The sequence below is a fragment of the Psittacula echo genome, assembly GCF_963264785.1.
Source record: "Psittacula echo genome assembly, chromosome: 3".
NCBI classification, from domain to species: Eukaryota; Metazoa; Chordata; class Aves; order Psittaciformes; family Psittacidae; genus Psittacula; species Psittacula echo.
The window spans coordinates 6,478,137-6,499,435 of record NC_137736.1 but is presented as its reverse complement, the minus strand read 5'-3'; the positions used below and the strand labels follow the sequence as shown (position 1 = coordinate 6,499,435).

Genomic DNA, 21,299 nt, shown 5'->3' with positions numbered 1-21,299 from the left:
CCAGCTCTAACCCCCTCCTGAGTGTAAGCTGGAGATGGTGTTTGTTAGGTGGCCTTTCAGGGCCCAAAAGCTTGGCCGTGAGCTGACAGCAGGAGCTAACTCTGCAGTGACAATGTCTAGTGGAGCAATAGTGACAGCTCACGACAAATGACTGAGGCTTCTTCATGGCAGAAATGCCTTTAGCATGTCACCCTCTCCTGCCCATGGTGGTCCTGGTGCACTTCTTTCACCCAGTGAAGCCAGTCCAGAGAACCAGAGAAAATGGCCTATAGAAGATGTGATCTGTGGGCAGAGGTGATGAAAGACTCGTCTTCTCTTCAATTTGCATATTCATCAAGGTGGTGGAAAAGGTGCAGATGGGTAAGGGCTATTTCTATGTACATGTGCCTCATATTGTAATCATATTGTAATCTTATGTTGTAATTGTAATATTGTAATCATCAATTCCTTCCAGACCTCAGCTACTTTTCCAGGTCTGAAAGGCTGTGCTGAGTTCCTAGAAGTAATTTGTGTTAGGTGGCCCTGTAACTATGATGCTCCATCCTCCTACTATTACCTTCCATTCTGAGCAGTTGGTTGAAGCAGTGTAAAAGTGGTTGCAAGAGCATTGCCACATTCCTGGTGTCTGTTTAACTTTATGTGAGCTTCAAAGAGAACAAGCCAACAGCCAGAAGAGCTGCTCCAAGCTTGTCAGGGAAAGGAATCTATTCTGATTACTTAGCAAGAGCACTAATATGAAATCCATAGGGTCTCACTCTGAAAGTGTCTTATAGATGGGCCTACTAAATTTCCCATTGGAGCATTGGCTAAGAATAACTCTCTGAACCACATCATTTCCCCTTGCTGAGGAAAAATAATACCTCTCACCTTTAACATGAAGAGCTCAGGACACTTTAATATAAACCACAAGTGAATCATTCCAACACTCCTGTTGTAGGAAGAATGATATTATCTCTTCTTTCATATAGATCCAAATCTTGACATTAAATTACTTGCTCTTCTCACTCACTCAGTACTCACTTAGCACATTTCTGCTGATCAACACAGCTCCTGGGAGTGGGCTGATAGTTGCACTCAGAGCTGGGTACAGAACCCATGAGACAGAAGTCCAAATCCAGCCTTTTAACTGAGAGGTCGTCTTGTAAGCAGTCAACCTGGTACTCACTGATCTGCCACTTTCCCTTGACATCCTGTCCCTCGTGCAGGAAGTAAATAACCCATCCAGTTTTATGGTGAAAGCATCATCTGTGAGCAGACAGCAGCAATAGGTTTAGGGATCCTTTCCGTTCGGGGATATGCATGCATGCTGCAAATGCAGTGGCTAGGCACAAGCAGTGTGCAGCTCATAGGAGATGTCTGTGTTGCTGGGGAGGGTGAGGTTCCAGGGCAGGCATGACATTATCCTCCTGTGGGAAGAGCACAGGGAAATCAGGCTGGGCATTAGCAAGTGGTGGCTGCTATTCTAACACAGGAGCAAGCAAAATGTTGATAGACCTTGTACTGCTTTGCAAGGGCATGATGAACAGGGTGCTGTGCCTTTGCCACGATCAATTGGCTGGAGGGTGAATTGGGATGAATTGTATGGGGTTGTGTTCTTCATCTTTCCACACACACCCCCTCTCTGCCAGCAGTGCTATTGCTGCCCTGAGTGTTCTCAGTTTAGTGGTAAGAGCATAGCTGTGAACCTGTGCAATTCTACAGCTTTCTACCTCCATTGCAGCCAGGTCCAGGGTTTCCAGCAGTGCAGGTTAGCACCCCTTTAAGGCAATGTGCCATGGTGTGCCATTCATAAGTAATAAAAGGCCATGTATCTGCAAATCCATCCTAACTTTACAGTGCTTTGCTCTGCAAAGCACGCTAGGAAGGAACAGACTTTATGCTCAAGGGAGTGCCTGTTATTTACATAGGAATGCCTCTATTTTTCCCCTATGTGGGTCTAGTGGATCTATTTTTACTGCCTTGTGCTTGAGTCTCCTTCCTGCCCATCAGAACAGAATTTGAATGTGAGCCCATTTTGCCTTCTGCTTCTGTTTTTTCCTGCTTTGAAGTACCCGGTAGCTTGCTTCAGCTGGATGCAGCATAAAGTCAACTCAGAAGCAACACGGACAGAGTTTAATGTGTCAGCATATACCCAGCTACTTTGCCTTGCCTGCAGGAACTTTGGATCTGCAGAACTCCTAGCAAGAATATTATACCATTGAGAAGACCTTTTTCTCTTGCAGGATGAGGACTTGGTTGCTTCTACTGTAGGTAAGGTAATCATGGCTGAAGGCATATACTGTTACAATGCACAGCCCAGGAAATCCCAAAATAATTATCTTTAGCCTTAGTGCTTTATACAGCTGTGCAGTATGAGAAGCAGAAATATATTATTGGTCTTCTGTTGTCTCACCCTGAAAAATGTTTGTCATGTTTCAGACGGGGGCCCATTGTTGACAGGGGAAAGATGGAGAGAGTATTCAAGGAGAAAAGGAATAAATTCCAGTTAGTACAAGATTTTACCGTGGTTTGTGACTTAAGCATCTTCAAGGTGATGTAAGTCACAGCCACTTTCCTTTCACAGTGCAATGCTTTTATCCTTGAGGAATAAATGTAGAAAACTACCTTGGTAATTTTTCTCCCTCACAGGTAGAAAATGATTTACACGGAGACACCGAGGTGATGGGAGAGACCTCTTTACGCGTTTGTCTAAGCAGGGGAGAGGATGCATTGTTTCAAACCACAGGCTGCATGCACGGCATTCCAGTGACTTACTTGCTATCCAGAGGCAGTGGGGCTGCACAGAACTTGCCGTCAATGGATGCCTCGTCCTTCCTCCAAAACTGGTTCTTGGGGAGATACTTGAGAGTCACGCTGTTTACCTGGCAGAGGGGAACTCTGTGGGCCAGCAGCCGTTTGCCCACCTCCTGGTGCTTCGGTCTGCAAGGCAGGGTGAGAGATGTGAGGGAGAGCATTCAATCAACCTGCAGATGCAAGCCGTATGCAGAGCTGTTGAAACACTGGGGGAACCTGAGGTATTATTGGGAAGGCTTCACATAATACAGTGGAGTGAGAAGACTCATCTGGCTGTCTCTCCATGATTCATCTCTGTAGTCAAGACTTTCTACAGATAAATACCCTTCCTTCCATCACACAACTACAAGAACTGTTTTTGCTGTTGCACATAGATTGAAATGCTGCCCCAGTGGCCACAGAGAGGTAAGTGGCCAACATCTGTGAAATCATGAACGGCACAGATGGGGATTGGTTGTTCACCATGTTTCCCAGTACATAAACTAGGCTGATCAAAGAAAGGTAGGAGGTGGCAGGCTCAGAAAGATTGCACACAGCAGAGTACCATTCCTTTTAAGCTGTTAAAATCCTTGCTGTGGGATGTTGTGGATGCTAGAAAGTTTATGTAGCTGTACAAGTCACAGGAAAGGGACCGGACAAGCTCATGGAAGAGAAAAGCTAATAAGGACAAAGATCACCTTTGGCTCTTTAAGTCCCTGAGATACAATTACTCAGACACTGGGAAACTATCTGAGGAAGTATTGCTACATGCTTACACTCCCTTTTTTTTTATGCTTTTCCTAGGTATTTGCTTTTGACCATGTTGAAGGTGTGATGCTTGGATAGAGGGACGCTTGTCCCTATACTCTTACCCAGGTAAAATGAACTGAGAAATACCAGAGGTTGGGTAAGCAGTGATTAGAGCCCAGTCAGTTGGGTGCTACGAAGGGGTACAGGCCAGCCATTCTATGTAGATGGGCCACCCCCCTCATGTGAAGTCCATTCAATGGACTAATGCTTGATCTTCTTGGCAACTCTAAGAGCTTAGAGATCATAGATTTCTTTGTGCCTATGAAGAATATGTGTGTAGCTGACTCAGCACAACCCCAGAAACACCTGGGTGAATGCCTGAACGGAAATGTGATGGTAGGGAAAGGAGAGAGCTGACAAAAGGGTCAGGAAGAGCCAACATTTCTGTTAACCAACATAGCTCCTTGGAGTGAGCTGATAGTTGCACTCATCATCCTCCTAGGCCAGAGTGGCCAACCCAAACCAGCACAACCAGTCCCTCCCTTAAACCGCAGTGGTAGGTGTTGGAGGTTTTGTGTGTCAGACTGTGTCTGGCTTGAAGCTGCCAAAAATAGGAAGCATCATGAATGTGGTTATAAAAGTGAATAATAGATAGCAAATGGAAAACAAACAGAGGGGAGGCCATCTCTCTGCTGTGTGTTGTCCATGGGCAGGATGCAGCCCTGCCTTAGGACACAGGAACACAGTAAGGTTAAGCAGGTTAAAGAAAGTCACTCCTGGGACTGACATTTTCTCCAACCCCCCACAACCTTTGGATGGATGTAGGACTCTTGGCTGGCTCCAGACCCATGGCAGGGGGTTGGAACTGGATGATCTTAAGCTCCTTTCTAACCCAAACCATTTTATGGTTCTGTGATTCTTGGATATGGGGGATGATGCTGTGTGATGTGTAAGCCATGTCAGTGCAGCTGAGAAGTGTGCTGTGTAACAGGTTCCTTACTCTGCCAGACCCATGGCAGCTATGGGGCTTGAGGCCATGTTTCCTGGGGCACTCTGAGCCACCGGTGGGGTAACGGCACCTCAAGGAATGAGACTGGAATTGATGCTTGGAGGAGAAGGGCAAGATGAGGCAAGACACAAGCACGAGTCACTTGCTGAAAGTATGAGACTGGCTGAACACTCCCCAGTCCCTGTGCACTTCTGGGGAGCTGCGGGATGACATGCGTGTCAGATGACCTGAAATGAATCAGTGATTCATCAGTCCCTGAACTGCTACCTGGAAATCTATGCCCATTATGCACCGAGCTTGACTGCACTGGAGGGCAGAGCTTCGCCTGCAGTGGGGAAATCTGTTTGCTACAGTGTGAATTAGAAGGGATATCTTCAGTTTTATACTCTCAAATCTGGAGGTTTATTGCTGTAAGCCCATTTTTTCAGTTTAGCCTTGTGCTTCTTAGGAAGGCACTTAAATGAGACAACAACTGCTGTTCTCTCAGGGTGAGGGTGCCTCTGGATAGGTTACCCTGCTGTAACTCTAGTGTCTCATTAAAACTTGAGGGTACAGCAAAGCCTGGGGATTGCCTGCCTGTCTCACTTCTCCAGTGCTCACGTGCCTCCAGCAGGACACCAAACCCTGTGCGCCGCAGCTGCAAACGGAAGCGCTGCACGGGGCCTGACTTGACCTGGGTGTTGCTATTTCCTCCCTTTCTTCATCTTTGGGAAAACTGGATTTGGCTCCAAGTTCTGGAGGGGTCGAACAGACCGAGCTGCACCAGGCAGGAGTACTAATCCAGATCACAGCGCCTGGCTGTAAATCTATCACCAGTCAGCTATGTCAATCTGGAGAGCACTCTGGAGCATGGCTTCCCTTTCCCTAGTTCTCATCCCTACCTCCTGGTGCCCGGGACTGAAGCAGCAACACAGTCAGCTTCAGGTGACAGTGCTTTGGTTTAGCACTAAGGACTGCGTGGAAGCCAGTGCTGGAACCCCTCTGATCCTAGGAGAGCTGGCTGGTGCTCTATAGCAGACAGTTTTCCTGCTTCCTGAGGCAGCCAGCAGTGTGTGCTAGCCGCATGTGCACCTTGTGGTTCCCAGCCCACAGCAGTGGGAAAGAAGGGATAGGAAGAAGTGGGAAAGACTTCTGGGGAACTTCTGCGGTGGAGAAATACCCTGTGGCAAGGGCTGTGGAACAGGAGCCTGAGTCTGGTCCTTTAACTCAGATACAGTTTGGAGAAGGGATATGCTTTCAAGAGAGATCTGTCTGTCCGCACACATGGTCTTCATCCTCTGCCTGCTGGATGATTCCCTATGGTGAGAGCCTGAGAGCTTTGCTGCATTGCTGCAGAGGCAACAAGCTACCGAACACATTCCTGTGCAGAGATGCACTTGTCTCCTCTTTGTAACTGCTGTCCTGTCAGGCATCAAGAGAGCTGTCTAAGACTGGAACCTCTGATGGATGGGGTCTTGCTGTAGCCATCTCTGACTGGCAGAGCAGTAATAACTATCTGAATGTGGTTAGAACTGGCACCAGGCATGCATATGGTGTAGAAAACAAAGTAGCATAGCAACACAAACGTGCAAATCTGAGGATTCCAGAGTATACCTGCTGCACTCAGGGAGGAGGCAGGCCTGCCTAGGGGTACTGAGTAATGGTAGCACATGCCTGATTCTCAAGAGCATACAAGGTAAATGTGGAGAGGCTGCAGAAGAAAGGTTGTGATTCATCACACAGTGACTGCCCCATAGGGAGATTTGCTATTGATGCGCCTTTCCTGGACTGGGGTAAACAGCCTTACACATGGAGCTGCAAAAACCAAACAGGCCAAAAGCATGCACTATCACTCACATGGTGATCTTCACTGTGTCCTTGGTGCTGTTGCTCCAGAAAGTGATCTCAATGCTGGTGACTATGTTTCTTTTCTTCTGCAAATGGAACTCAACCAGGCTGTGATGGACTGAGCAAGAGGCAAAGTCATGTGGGAGTGAGGGCTGGTATTGTCAGTTAGACCTGGTATTGTCAGTTAGACCTACCGCTGCCAAGAGGAGCCTTCTAGCACTGGTTTCCTGGCCCCACCAGCAGTAAGAAAGAAACTGACATAACAAAGAAACTGGTCTCTGTGCTACCAGAGGCACAGCCCAGTATAAACAGGCATTTTCACCCCCCTTCAGTCCTGAAGCCATGTGCCTGTGTTAACCCAGGGCTCTGCTCACACTGATAAATCCACTGGGAAGGGCTTTATGGTGGAGATGTGCAGGGTTAGGGCTCTTCAGCTGTGTGTCTCAGACCATCTGGGCCACAAGAGCTGATTCTAACGTGGATGGTAGCTTATAACTACCTGGATCTACCTCATTTGGTCAACACCCTTCTGACTAACTTTTGTTCACATACTGCTTACTTACCACAGAATGGAGCTGAAGGACTGGTCATTAAATACACTTTTACTTCCTTGGGAAGCTTTGTCATGTTGACACCTGCCTGCTCCAGCAGACCTGCAGGAGGAGATACAGCCAGCGCAGGGAAAGCCATGAATGACCCAGAACAGAAACAGAATTGTTCCCAATTCTCCTCCACTCACCCCAACCAACTCCACTGTCTTGGGGGACAGACCCTGTTTTATACCAGTGCAAATCAGAGCAAGCGCAGGTTTGTGGTTTCTGCCGGGCAGGTTAATGTTCCCTCAAAAAGCTTATGCTGGCTACCGCAGGTAATCATCATCAGAATACCTCTTGGTGGTATCTCCTTCCTCTGCTAATAGACTGTTATCAGTGTGCAAAATGAGGGAAATGAAAGACTACCAAGTGAGGAAACTCAGTGCAAATGTAAATGACAATGCAAACACTGGGAAATGTAATTTGTTGGTCAAGTGAGAAGACCACCATAACTTGAGGCCTGCCCCACTGACTAGCTGACAATGTGGGGGTGACATGGGGAAGGAGTAGCTGATCTGAGAGCACCTATCCCAGAAGAGGCCTCTCCCTATATTCCACTGGTACCAGACTGCAAATAGCACTAGAAGACACTGCCTCCCCTTGTGCCACAGCCCAGTTTCAGAAGCCTCAAAGAGGTAGCTATTACCTTCTCCCAGTCCAGGGAGTTTGTCTTTGGGATGGCCATGGCATGAATCTATGGGAAGGTGGTGACACAGCCGCAGTGAGTGGTTTGTGGGAGAATGGGACTTCAGGCTTGGGCTAAAATTTCCAGCTGCTTCTCTCAACAAGACACTTCTTGAGTTAATTGCCCACTTGTTTGGCAAGTGATTCTGGAAACGCGTTTGTGAAATGAAAACTGTCATGATCAGAAGGTCAAGATTTTGGTGTTCTGTCTTGGGCAATACATGAGCTTTTAGAGCTTCTCTATAGAAGCCTGAAACCGAAACAGTTTCTTCCTATCCCCAAAGAGATTCAAGGCAAATCCTGCTCAGAGCAGCCTGAACTGCGTACTGTGCTCTGCACTGGCACCCCGTCAGGAATGTATTGTCATCTGCTCCAGGAAGGTCTCATGCTGGTACTGTACCTATTCTGGGACAGGAGAACAGGAAGGGGTCCACACAGTCCAGGCAATGACCATTTAAAAACTCTTGATGACTTGCACAAGGGAAAGCCACAAACGGACAGGAATTTTTCAAGGCACTGACATAGAGATGTACTGCCCTCATGTGATCACAGATCAGGTATTTATAGCCTGCAAGACAAAATGCACCCAGAGAAAAGCAGCCATGAGCCTTCCTGTTGGCTTCAGCCTTTTTTGCCTGTTCCCAAGAAACACTCCTACTGATTCTGCAGCAATCCTCTTCCCGTTAATAACATTTTGCAGAGCATCTCTGTGACAAACCCAGATCCCCACTGCAATAAAAGTTATGTAGGAAGTTAGAAGTGCATCTCCCAGGCTAATGGAGCCCCTGAGAAGACAGGGACTGCTGCGCTGCCATGTCTCCATCAGCGTGCCATTGATGAGGCCCCAAGCGCTCTGCAAGGGGGTACAATAGCTTTGGCTCCCACCTGCACTGGGACCCCAGCTATGGAAGTGAGGTGCCATAGGTGTTCCCTGTAACCTGGCCCCCCACGCAGAACATAGTTAAATATTTATCCACTCTATTTACTGTGTAACGTCCCATTCTCAAAGAGTTGTAATCATACAAGCTGTCTTCTAAGTATAGACACAGTTTGCAGCATGAACTACAAAAAGCAGCTTTTGCAGTAGTACCTAAGAGCCTTTCAAGCAAAAATGTTTTCTTTGTTGATACAAACTCTACTTATTCTAGGGTTTTGGCTCATACAGAAGTGTCACTAAAATCACATCTCTCTCTTGACCACAGAGTTGCCAAGACACTTGACCTGTACGTGGTTTTAATTTCATCTGCTTGATGTACTGCTGAGAGGAGATGTGGGCTATGAATCCTGCCACCATATATCTTTACAAATACATGTTGTATCACTTTGATGTCTGCCCAGACTGCAGCAGGAGCTGGTTGCCAAACAGCATTTTCACAGGTTGCTAAACGGCCAAGAAAGCCACAGAGTGTTCTCACCTGCAGAGAGGAATCGGGGGCATCCTGGCTGATCTTTGCCTCCATTGACGAAGTAATCGATGTGGCCTACAGGGATCCGGATCCCAAAATCTGAAAGGAGGTGAAATGCTACTTCACTCCTACGCTTGATCTTCTGTAGGCTTTATCCTATATGGTGTATGACAGGCCCCAATAACTGGTTGATTAGTAATGCTGGACCCAGCTCCAGTGCTGGAGACAGCAAGGACAGATTTCCTGTTCCTATACACCTGCATTGTGCAGGTTTGCTGCATGGAGCAGAAAGTGCCCCAGGCCCTGCCATCAAAATGACTGGGAACTGCAGCTTAATCACCACCTCTGTGACTCAGGTTCTCGATCCTTTGCAAAGGAGAACAAAACTGACCACAACCTTAATGTGGCATGGTTGAGAGTTATGTTGGTAGAGGTTTTCAGGATCTCCAGGCAAGAGGTGTGACTCAAGGGCAGGGTGTTATTCCTCAGCCCATGTTCTACCTACATAGACCCCAAATGCTTTAGAAAAGTTACCCTGTTGTTGAAGGAGCTGTTGGTTTGACTCTTGTTACTTTCCCTCGGGGCTAGCAGTGGCACCTTTCTTACATTAGGTGGGAAAAAGCAAAGTGAGACTAGACATGTATTCCTTCCATATGGCAAAAGCCACACTGAGCTGATTCTGCACAAACTCACTTTGTTGAGTGAAAAAACCTCGCTGAGGGATTGCCCTCTGTTTAATCTCCACCTGGTTGTTGCTTGAAGTGCTCTGTGGTATGGATACATGCCAATGAATTAATCATTAAAGCCTATCTCACCAAGAAACTTCCTCAGAGGGAGCCTGAATTTCTGGTAATCTGGCACAAAAGAGGGACAAGGACATAAAGGCTCCCCAGGAATAATGACGGCAGGATGGACAGAAGCATGGGCCGATGCAGATGGAAGACAGCTTACTGTCAGCATCAGTATGAATGGCTTCCACAAAGAGGGCATCCCCAGGATCCAGGCGTTCCTCAGGGCTGGCTTTGGTGTACTTAGGGCCTGCAGGATCCAGGCCTGTAACAAAATCAAACACCTCAACAAGCAGTGCTCTTCAGCGTCTCTTTCTTATTTCTGGGCCAGTTATTTTGTCAAAACTTTTAAACTGTTGCTAGGCAGAAGTGATGAATTATTCCCAGGTTGCACTGATTGTGCTCCAGAATGGTTTCTGCCCCCCCTGACTTCCACTGCAGCTTCCTTACCTTGTCCTCCTCCACTGTTCCACTCTCCCTTAGTAGTTTTGTACCTCAAGTTTCTAGGCTGTAAAGCCATGACTGAACTTCAAATAGGCTCTGACAGAGTGGGTACAGAGTGTCTTGGCTTTTCAGTGGAAAAGGATAAAACTCACAACACCTTCCCTAAGTGTACTATAATTTGTATTAACACTACAGTCTGAGAAATGTCACTGAAGATCATCAGTTGGGTGATGAATCTGGCATCCCAGGTATTAACTAATCCACGCATTACAAAGCTTTGATATTATCAAACATCCTTAAAACAAAGAGGCTTCTGGGGTCTCTCTCACAAATAAAATTGAGTCCTTAAGCATCTATATTTTGCCCAAAACTTGCTCCTGGAGCAACTTCCAGGGAGACAGAGGAATACAGAGGAAATTGTCCCTGTCAGTTCCACAGAAAAGGTTAAAGAGATTTGTTTGTTTGTTTCTAGCTGAGGTTTACCCTGTTCACTTTTCATAGGCAAGTAATCTCACAAGATGTTTTACACCCCAGGTAACATCAATAGTTTAAGAAACAGCTCTGCTTCACATGCCAGTTTCCAGCTGGCCAAGTTTCACTGCCTCGGACTCAGTCCCATTAATTCTCTATGGAGAAGGCAATATCAGCAATGTACAAGCTGACATGTCTGCGTTTGTGAGAGGGTTTCCTTCTTGGTGACAGTTTCCCCCCTATCAAAATGAAACTCCGTCCCTGGGAATTCCCAGAACTTGGTAAGACCATCAACAACCTGGTCTAACTGAGAAGGCAGCCCTCCGTTGTGGCTTTTTAGGGGTGGTGGGAGGTTGTCTAGAAATCTTCTAAGGCCCCTTCTCACCTAAATCACTCTGTGGCTCTATTCACACTCCATACCAAACAGCTGAGTTGAACCAAAAAGCTGTAAATGCCATGATCAGGCTCTAACCATCTTTCTCTGTAATTTGCCCACTACAACCTCTTCCCCACACCCAGGGGACTGGCTCTCTTTGTTTAATGTCAGCTCTGATTTGGTACAGCTGGGTGGCCTTAGCTCAGTCTACTGTGAAAACAGCTCATTTGTGGGAGAGAGCAGCAAGAAGCTTTATCTGGGGCTTCCCAACACCAGCTCAGGCTCTTGCCTTTGGTCCTTGCTGGAGCTGTGTTGTAGGGATGCCATGCTCAGCCTGGTGTCCTGCTTTTATTGTAACAGGACTTCTTGGCTGAGCTTGGGCTTGCCTCATCACTACAGGTTTGCCTGGTGATCACTCAGCTGTGGATGACCCTGGTTCCTGTCCCTGTCCCTGCTCTGCTCTTCTTGCCCAGATACGGTAGGACTGTGCCACTTGTCAGTGAGGCCACTGCCCCTGCCTACCTGTGGTTGTCCCCTTGGCTCTCAGCTCACATCTTTCCTGCAGAGCAGCTGACCTTTGCTGCTCCACACAAAGACATGCACTGTGTGGGCTTTAGCTTGAAGAACCACACAGGTATAAAGGGGAAACAAAGGATGTGGGTGTTGTGGGGTTTCATTACTCATGAGGCCTTGTATTCTTTTTATGCTGGCAAACATTTTGAAGAGTGGAGCAGGGGTGGAAGGACACTTTTGCAAATACATGCATTCTTTTGGCAGTGTGGAGGGGACTGATGGCTGGAAAGGGATTGTTAGGCTCTTCTGAAGCTGGGAAGAAGCCCATAAACTTGGAACTAATGAGTCCTTATGCAATTAAAAGACCACTATGGATGACTCCCCTTCCTTAGTCTTTCATTCTCTCACTGGAAGAGCAGACAAGGACCACAAACTCAGTTTTATGATACCTGTTATTCGTCCCAGCTGACCTCCATGGAAGTGCCCCACCAGGCCCCCGACATGCGCCCCAAGGCTTACCCCAATGATGTGGATGGATGTCCCTGAGACTCCCAGGGCCTGCAGATTGAGGATAATTCAAATTAATGTTTCTATAGCAGAAAGGTGAAATACCCTCTCTCAGTCCATACAGCAGCTCTGTAGCTCTTCTAACATAGGACTGCCTTTGAGGTGTATGGTAGAGAACCAAACAGCTGTGGGAATGACGGATATTGCCCCTTCTGTTTTTCAGAGTCTTTATTCCACAGATGCAAACCCAACCCTAACCAAGTTGGTCAGGTAAGATGTTCCTGTTTATAACTACATGGCCTGTAGCTTCTCTTTCCACAGCTTGTTTCAGGCTGAGTTTTCCTCCCTCAGCTGAGTGATCCATGTTCACCACGGGAATAATCTTTTTCTCAGTAAAGCTGATAAAATTTTGTCACTTTTATACCACCATTGTGCCAATATACTGATTAGTACTTTCAGATTATATTTGCAGAGATTAAGGATTTATCCATGAGCTGAACTGCCAGGTAAAGCACAGCCACTTAGATCTGATGTGAGATGACTCCATCCACAGGAATTCAGCTGCCAGCAGGCTGGCCTGCATGATGTAATACCATGCAGTGGGAGAGCATATGGTGCATGACAGCATGAGGGAAAGATGAAAAATCCTGACTTCTAAATGAGGCCATATCCTTGAGCAGTAATGAGGCTTGTGAGAGGAGAATACAGCCTTCTGTGGTGCAGTGCTGCAGGAAAGGCTGGACTGAAAAAGTCCTCAAGTAATTAGACTACAGCTCAGCACAGATATGGACTGAGAAGTGGGGACACTGTCCAGCTTAGTCATTTGTTCACTCTGTGACCTAATCAGTAATGAGGTGTGATAGTCCTCTCCCCTTCCACCCCATCCCCATCCTTCCAATGACACAGTGGATCCAAGGGTATCATACAGGTTAGAAATGTGTGACTGTGCACAGCAAGGTGTGTAGATAGATACCCAGGAACTCCTATGCTGGGCAGCCTGGGTCTGCAGTGCAAACATTACGCAGGGAGTTTATGCACAGCTGGTTAGCACAGAGATGTATCACGTTCACTGTGTAAGGGGTGTTCAGCTGTGCAGCGCACAAACTAACGGTGACACATCTGGGGCTTTCCAGCTACTGGGAGGTGTATCTGAAGCCCAAAGCAAATATAAAATGACAACAGGGGTGTGTTTTCAGAAAATGTCAAAACTCAAGAGAAAGATGAAAACCCAGTGGCGTGCTCAAGTCTGCACTGAGAGGGGAGGAAAAGAAATCTCTTTAGAGTTACGGAGTCCTCACTCTGGAATAACGTTCCTGGAGACAGCAGGTTGGGAGCAGCTCTCTGAATCTTTTGCATGAATGGTGTTCTTTGGCCATGCTCCCCCCACTCCCCCACTGGAAATGCACAGTAGCTTACCAGGAGCTTGCTGATGAATTGTGAGATGGAGAGGGCCAGCTCTGTGACATTTTCCACCGCAGAGGGATAGGCTCCTGTAGACCCATAAACCCAGTCTACTGCTATCACGTTCACCAGGCTTGTGTTCAGTATGGCACGGACAAGCCCTTCAATCCAGGAAGGTTTAGTACCCAAAGCCCTGTGGAGTCATCAGAAATGAGTATGTTAGGTGCCTTTCAAAGTAGGGCATATGTTGTTCGCTGGTGCTGGGGCTTCACATGTCTTACAGCAGCCTGCCAGGCACTTGTTGAAAGCTGGGTCTGGACACCAATAGCTGGCATCTGCAGCAGTGTAGTAACACCTTCCAGAACACACTGGTTCAGAAGGGAACCAGCTATTTTAATGATTAAGGTAACATCTGCAGGGCTCAGGCTGAGATCTCAGTCTTGTTGTGGTGCCACCACAGAGCTCACCTCAAGTACATGAGCTGACCGGGAACATTTGGATCCTGCTCTGCTACCAACTGGCAGGAAGTCCTTGGCCAAATCACCTTGTCTTTCACTGCTACATTTCCTCACCTGTAGGCCATTAAAAAACCCCAAAACCCCATAAAATCTATGCACAAGAACTCAAGGAAAACAGAGAGGGCTATGTTCTACCCACTTCCCTTGTTACCACCTGGTGGGAGGCATGCTATGTCACATGAGGGCAAAAGCTGGTTTTCTGAAAAGACCCTGCAACACCTTCTGTGCTTTCCTCTTGGTCTTCCGTGCACTTTCTATTCAGGCTTTTGCACATCAAAATAGTGCTATATGGTCACACCTGGCTGAAAAATTGGAAAGGAAGATAAGCTTGCAGAATGGTGACAGCTTAAAAGAACCCAGCTCAAATCCCTGCCCTTTCAAGAATAGTTAATGTGTCTGGCAGGGCTCCTAAATGGCTGGCTAAGCCAGGCTGTTGATAAGTAAGGACATGAGCTCCAAGAAGACAATTTTAAGGGGCAACAACCTTGAAGAAAAGACTTCTTAAATAAAAAGGTTGAAAGAAAGTAAGAAAAGGGATGAGGTAAATGAGGAGAGAGAAAGAGAGAACATGCAGGAAAGTTAAGAGAATGAGATACAGAAATAAAGATATTTTAATTTCCTAACTTTTTTTAGGCTCCAAAAAAATGTGAAACACACAAAAAAATAGGCAGCTGGCCACAAACTAAAGGACTTCAAGTTGCATTGTTGGTTGTCAGCACTAATTTCCATGCCTCTGCCCTGGCCCACCAACAGTCCCCAGGTCCAGCTTTGGGCAGCGCACTCCAGACTCTATCTTCAGCTGTTTTGCATGCTGCCACTCTGCTGAGAGACTAAGAAAGTCACAGAGCAGGAAGTTTCCCTACCAGCCGCACCCAGTGCTTGGGAATGCCCCAGCAGCATTTAATTTAGCAGTGAAAGCTTAGTCATGGTACTCTTCTTTCTCTCACCTGAAGCCATGGATTATAATCTTGGTGTCCAAGCTGCTGTTGAAGCTGCAGTTCTTGATGCCGTCATCAGCTAAAATCAGCTGCCCACAGCTGGGGTTTGAGGAGGTGAACAGAAGAAACTGGACCTTAAGTTTACTGCCCCGAAGGAAATTGGCTGTCTGGAAGTCAGTACAGTGATGCCCTGAGAGTTTGTCTGTATTCCCTACAATGAAAGGCAGCGAACAGCATATTCACTCTGCACCTCTGCAATGGGAAAAATAAAAGCTCATTCTAATCCATTAGGAAAAAGAAAGTAGCATTCTCACTTCTATTGATAAAAAGGATAGAATACAAATTACATAGCCTATTCTGGAATATATATATTCTATCTATACAGCCTATTCTGGAAACTTAGTCTGATGAAGTTGTTTCTGTCTTTCGATGGAATTCCAGCACTGCCTGGGGAAGATAACTGTGGATGTCATGGTAGCTTTGACTTGAGAGTGGTTTTACTGAGATGTGAATGACATTCTGTTGTTTTTGGTTGGGGCTGTTTTTCAAATCAGCCACACACACCAGCTATTACATACATTTATGAGGTGGCTACTAGATCTTTGAAAAAAAAAATGGTTGCCAACAGGTAGTCACCACTGAATGGGGATATTTGTATTCAAATACTGGTAGGCTTAGTAATGGGGTGAAATTTATTGACCTGCAATGAGCAGGAAGCTAAATAATTAAATGATCCCTTCTGACCTAAAAAGTGTTATTTTATGAACCGGCATATTTGCATCCTGCTGCAATGACAATGCAGCCACTTTCCCTTTTCTGGACTGGAAGAAGCGAAACAGCCTTGAATCTGCATGTGCAATGATATAGTAGATAAATAATCAGACAATCATGTTCCTAATTGCTGGCTGTTCCTATAGGAGACACTTTACACTAGCTAAGGCAGAACATGGCCTAAGGGTCAGCAAAGTCTCACAGGAATGAGATGCAATATTCAGGTTCCCCTTTGTGGGAAGTGACAATCCCTTGCTGTGGTTTATTTTGGCCTTCCTGTGTACTGAAGGCACGAGAGAAAGACATGTTCTCTGACATCAATTTGGAGAAAACGCAGCTCCTGAGCCAGCTTAATGAGGAAGGGCGGGTTCAGGGCAAGCACTGTGTGGTCAGAAATGGTGTAAAATGAGAGGGATCGTGAATAAAGATACGGCACACTCTGAAGCACTGTGATGCAGGTGATGTGGAGCTGCAGTGATGATAGCAGAGTCATTGCCAGCACAACTGAAGAAAGAAACAGAAGCCTGGAGCCTGTTTATTTTCTCTCAGCTACTGCAGATTACACTTGCTACACTTGCTTTCAAAGCATGAGGTGCCAGTGTCAGAAGTCAAGTAGTTCCTTTTTTGCTTCCTTATACTTCAGAGTAAATCCGGATCATTCTTCTACATCAGGTTAGTGGAATTCAGTCACTGAGACTGAATGAAAAGAATGGGAGAAGAAAGTACCATTCTTGCACCACCCTTTCTCCTGGCACCTAACTTGATTATAGCAAGGATCTTTTGACACACAGGTTATCTGGGGAGACTTGAATTCAAATCCTTCTATGTAAAACCTTCAATCCCTTTGCCAGGCGCTCCTGTTTCTCTTACCTGCTTGTGCTGAGTTGAGCAGCAAGAGGACAGCAAGAACAGTGAGCGGCTTTCTCTTTGGATCCTCAACCATCTTCCTGTTAATCCACTCCAAGTAGCAGGCAGAAACAGCCATCATGGGTTGCTTGATCAGGTTCACTGTGTTAATGATCAACCAGCCTGTGGTCTTTTGGGAAAAAAGGGTAGGGGCAATTACCTCTGCTCTTATTTGGCCATTTGCCGTAGTCTGTGTCAACAGAAACAGATGAAAACCATGCCGACGCTTCTTTCCTCGCTACCTCCATTTCTTCAAGGCAAGCTTCCCATTTCAAAGATCAGCTAGTGACACCAGTCTCAACAAGTGACAGAGTTACAGGGCTTTATCCTCACCACCTAGACCTGCCTGCTGAATTCTGACTAGGGACACTGATTTGTCCAAGACTTCACAGTAAGTCCGTGCTGGGAAGATTCGTATCAGTTTCACATCTATGTACTTTCCTACTGCATTGTTGTCTCTTTCCTGTACTTCTAACTTTAGCAGTAACTGCTAAAAGACCACAAAGCAACAGATTACTTCTGAAAAGTGAATGGAAAGACAGGCTAAAATGTAACTGGTGGCCGTAACACCATAATACACTTAGACTGTACATTTCTTAGGGCAGGGGCAAGCTTCACTTTTCCTTTGGAGACTGCATTTTCAGGTACTACAGGAAATAAAAGCATGATCTCAGGAATGCACCAGTTTCATAAGCATGCAAAGACTTCAAACAGACTCAGAATATAAAACTTTACTGCTTTGGTGTAAACAGATGGAGAAGCATAAGTGAAGAACCAAATATGTAACCAGGAGTCAGTCCCACGACACTCATGAGGTGGTGGTACCACCTCCCTGGCTGCGTTAAAACTGTCAGGTAAGAGCATGCCTGTTTCCTAAGTCTCATTGGTGTGTGCTGGTCCTTCCTGCAGAAGACCAGGGAAGATTTGCCCTTGACTGTGTTAAATGGCAAGAATGTCAGGCACTGGAACAGGCTGCCAGGGCAGTGGTGGAATCACCATCTCTGGAACTGTTCAAAAATCATGTAGGTGAGGTCCTCAGTGACACGGGTTAGTGGTGGACTTGGCAGTCCTGGGGGAATGGTTGGACTTGATGATCTTAAAGGTGTTTTCCAACCTAGGTGATTTGGTGATTCTGTGAGTGAAGGAGCAGTAACCTGTCCAGGCACTATTCTACAGCTGCTTTATTTGAACAATAAGATGAAGAAATTGGTTCAGTCTGATCAGAAAGATGACCAAAGATCTCTCCAAAAGCATCAGATGTTATCTTCCTTTGCAATTATTTGCAATAGCAGTCATTTCCTTGCCCTAGTTTTCTCCAGCCAAAGGCTTTGGGGCTGTTTTAGGCAGAACAGCTTTCTTATTTCCAAGTCACTCCTGAGAGAAACTTGTTCAGTTCTCATAGGGAAGTTAGGCAGCATCAACTGCCTGGCCTGGAGGGCTACTGAATCCCTGCCCCATCTATATCATCCTAGAGAGACATATACAGATACAGTCTGATCCTGAAATACCTGGCTCCATAATCAAGCTGGCTTATTGTCAGAGAAGTAGGTTCTTAGTGTCTCTTCAAATATGTGAGTGAGTTTGTCAGCCCAGTCAGTTCTCCAAGAATGAAAGCTGCAATGAAAATAGCCAAATCCTGGTTTCCAGCCTGCTCTTCATCTTTCCAATCCAAAGATAAAAGCCCATAGACTACAATGGGCCCTCTCCTTCATTACACCCACAAATTCCAGTGATCTGGATAATCCCTCAATCGAGAAAGAAGGAAATAAACTTGTGAAATACCAATAGACAGTGATACGTTCATACAAGGCTTCAGGGCAACGTGATAACTGTGTAAATGACTAATTTCTTAAGGTAAAACAAATTGGAGCACCTAAAGAAAACCAGCAAACACTTCTTTCCATTTTTTTATTGAGAATTCTGGCAGTAAGCCCCATTCTGTGCAGCAGGATGCAATGGTTACTCTTTGCCAAGTTCTATGGACATTTTGAAATGCCAGGTAATATAAGGCAGGCACCGGGTATCACAGCTTAGAGAAGAAAAAACCTGCTGCCAAGACGCGCGCATCTGCTATGTGTATGTATAGAGTTTTCAACAACATCCTGGAATGCTAAAAAAAAACCCCAAACGAAACAACAACCCCCCTGTTGACACTGAAAATTCTGTTTCCTGAGCAGTTTCGCGTTGTGTTTTCCGTTTGGGTTTTCTTTTTCTTCTGTAATATCAGGTTTAGTAATTCCAAGAAATTCTGGATTGCATCAGCACACTGCGGTGGCTCTGCATGCAAACAGCGAACGCCACTCACTTCCTCTGTGCTGAAAATGCTCTTGCCTCTAAGAACTATTTTGGTAAGAAGGGGTTTCTTTTTATTCGTGAACTTATTTACTCAGTAACTACAGTTATATTAGTTCAGAAATTTAACCGTGGTGTCACTCGTGTTACCCCTCTATGGAACTGATGATAACGGCAATGCTGTGAAGGCACTGCCTCCGATTTCTTCCAGCAGTTCCTCACAGCATGATTCACTTGCGAATGAGTCCGGGATAGGGAAAGCAAACAAACTCCATTTTACACACGATTTCTTTTCATGAAAAACACTGAAAAGAAATTGCATTGTCTGCACATTCAAGCAAACGCTGAAAGTGCCCAACTCGACTGGGAATGTCATCCTCCCACCCACAAAGCTGGCAGAGGCATACAAGCGCTGCAAGTGCCCAGTAGTCAAGTGGAAATCTGATCACAGGAAAATGCACTTTCCTGGAAAACCGTTCATTGATACCAGAAACGATGCCATCAGGGTGGCAGCATGGGACCTTGGAGGAAACCAACTGTGAATTATGCAAATGATGACTATTTAAAACCACTTTGTGTTCCTTGCATTCAAGGGAGGGCATGAAATGCATGCAGAGTTTGGCTCACTCTACATTAAGGCCTGGATCCACTCTATTGCCAGAATAGTTGGTATGACAGCTCTGGTAATTCTTGTCCTTTGCCTATGGAGTAGAAACCATGGATTAGAAAGCATGGAGGCTCCAGCATATTGTTTCTAGAACTGACAGAGGAACAGAGTTTAGTTCTCATGTCAACAAAAAGCCATTCAAACTCCTGACTTTCAGAAGAGTGTCCTAACTATGAGATAGTAGGAAGAAAGCATTAAAAATTGACTCAGTAACTGAGGAAGGGAAAACACGGGCAAGGCTCATTGGGTACTCAGTAAGGAAAGGAGGAAAACCTGTCATTTTCTCAAGTCTTTCATGAGTACTTTAGGGACATGCTACCTAGTATGATTATATAAATAGGAACATGAGGGAAGAATGTATCCTTGCCACATATCCTTATAGTTCCCAAAACCAGAGGTGAGGGCACCAGCCACCAGGCTCAAGTTTCTCTCTTGCTTCACTCAGTTTCTTTGCCCTGTGAAGCCTTTGTCACACTCTACAATGTGGAAGCTCTTCTTCAGTAGGAAGAACTTAGTCCTGCTTTGGATGCATGTGGGTGAGCTCCTGTGGTTCCTTCCACTCTAAAATAATCTGTTTCTAAGTGAAAGTGTCAGTCCCTACTTCAAATTTCTCTCTGCTAACCCCAAAGATCTCATAAGCTATGGGAAAGTTGACCTGTGCAAGGTGGGAAGTGGCATCCTCCCAGCAACCAGCTCTAATCTGGTCTCTCTCAGCCAAGACATAAAACGACGGTGAGAGCCTCCCTGTCCTGTACTAGTGCTGTGCTGGTGTTCCCTGGGGCAGGCAGCTGAGCATGAACTGCATGCTTTGAGGCTGTAAGCTGTACCTGCTGGCAGCTGGAATCTTCTCATCCAGGACAAGGAACTGTGCTTCGAGACCAGCCTTCAGAAGGAGATACTGCTGGGGTGTCCCTCAAAATGAACAGCAGGCTTTTGCAGACCATCGGTGTCAAACGCCAGGCTGCAGGGAGTACTGGATGTTCGGGTGACCATCGTTTTCTGAGGCAGCGAGCTGCACATTACCTGCTGAAATTTGTTCTTCCCCTAACCTGTGTGGCTCCCAAACCCGCCTGGACGCGTTCCTGCGCAACCTGCTCTAGGTGTCCCTGCCTGGGCAGGGGGGTTGGACCAGATGCTCTCCAGAGGTCCTTTCCAACCCGAATGATTCTACGTGATTTCATGTCAGCTTTCCAGCAAGCAGAGCTGATGCTCCCGCTGTTGTAGGGCAGCACAACTTGTGTTGCCAGCGTTCGCTGCAGTTGCACCCCACGAAGCAGAGCCCCCCCTTCGCAGCACCACCTCCCCCCCAGCTCCTCTCTGCCAGCCGCAACCCACCAAGACACCGGCACGGTCCGCAACGCCTGTGAAACCCCCTTTGCTGACCTTGGCCCGGCGGCTCCGCAGGCGGACCCAGCTCCTGGGGTGAGTCGCCTGAGGAAGAGGGAGGGAGAGGGGAGCAGAGGATGCGAGAGGAAGATGGAGAGAGGGAGATGAGGAGGGAATAGCGAGAGAAGGAGAAAGGGAGATAAAGACGCGGAGAGGGAAGGGGGAAGAAAGAGGGAGGGAATAAGGGAGAAAAAGGGGCGGGGAGAGGCGGCTGAGCTGTTCTCGCCCTGAGATTCGTATTTGTGCGGTGCTTGTGAGGGTGGGTGGTGCTTGTGAGTGA

The 21,299-nt window shown here is 46.6% G+C and overlaps 1 protein-coding gene across 1 annotated transcript; it reads right to left on the bottom strand.

Moving 5' to 3' along the window:
• Positions 1-1,321: 1,321 nt before the first annotated feature.
• On the bottom strand, positions 1,322-21,075 carry PLA1A (phospholipase A1 member A; the record flags this gene model as incomplete). Its single annotated transcript, XM_080613925.1, has 12 exons — positions 21,017-21,075; positions 16,639-16,804; positions 15,007-15,208; positions 13,557-13,734; positions 12,083-12,191; positions 9,993-10,094; positions 9,051-9,140; positions 8,036-8,203; positions 6,922-7,011; positions 6,368-6,476; positions 2,755-2,919; positions 1,322-1,406 (listed from the first exon to the last, which is right to left on the bottom strand). The coding sequence occupies exons 2-12, from the start codon at positions 16,754-16,756 to the stop codon at positions 1,322-1,324; spliced, it is 1,416 nt and encodes a 471-aa protein (XP_080470051.1). The 5' UTR covers positions 16,757-16,804; positions 21,017-21,075.
• Between the last annotated feature and the right edge of the window lie 224 nt (positions 21,076-21,299).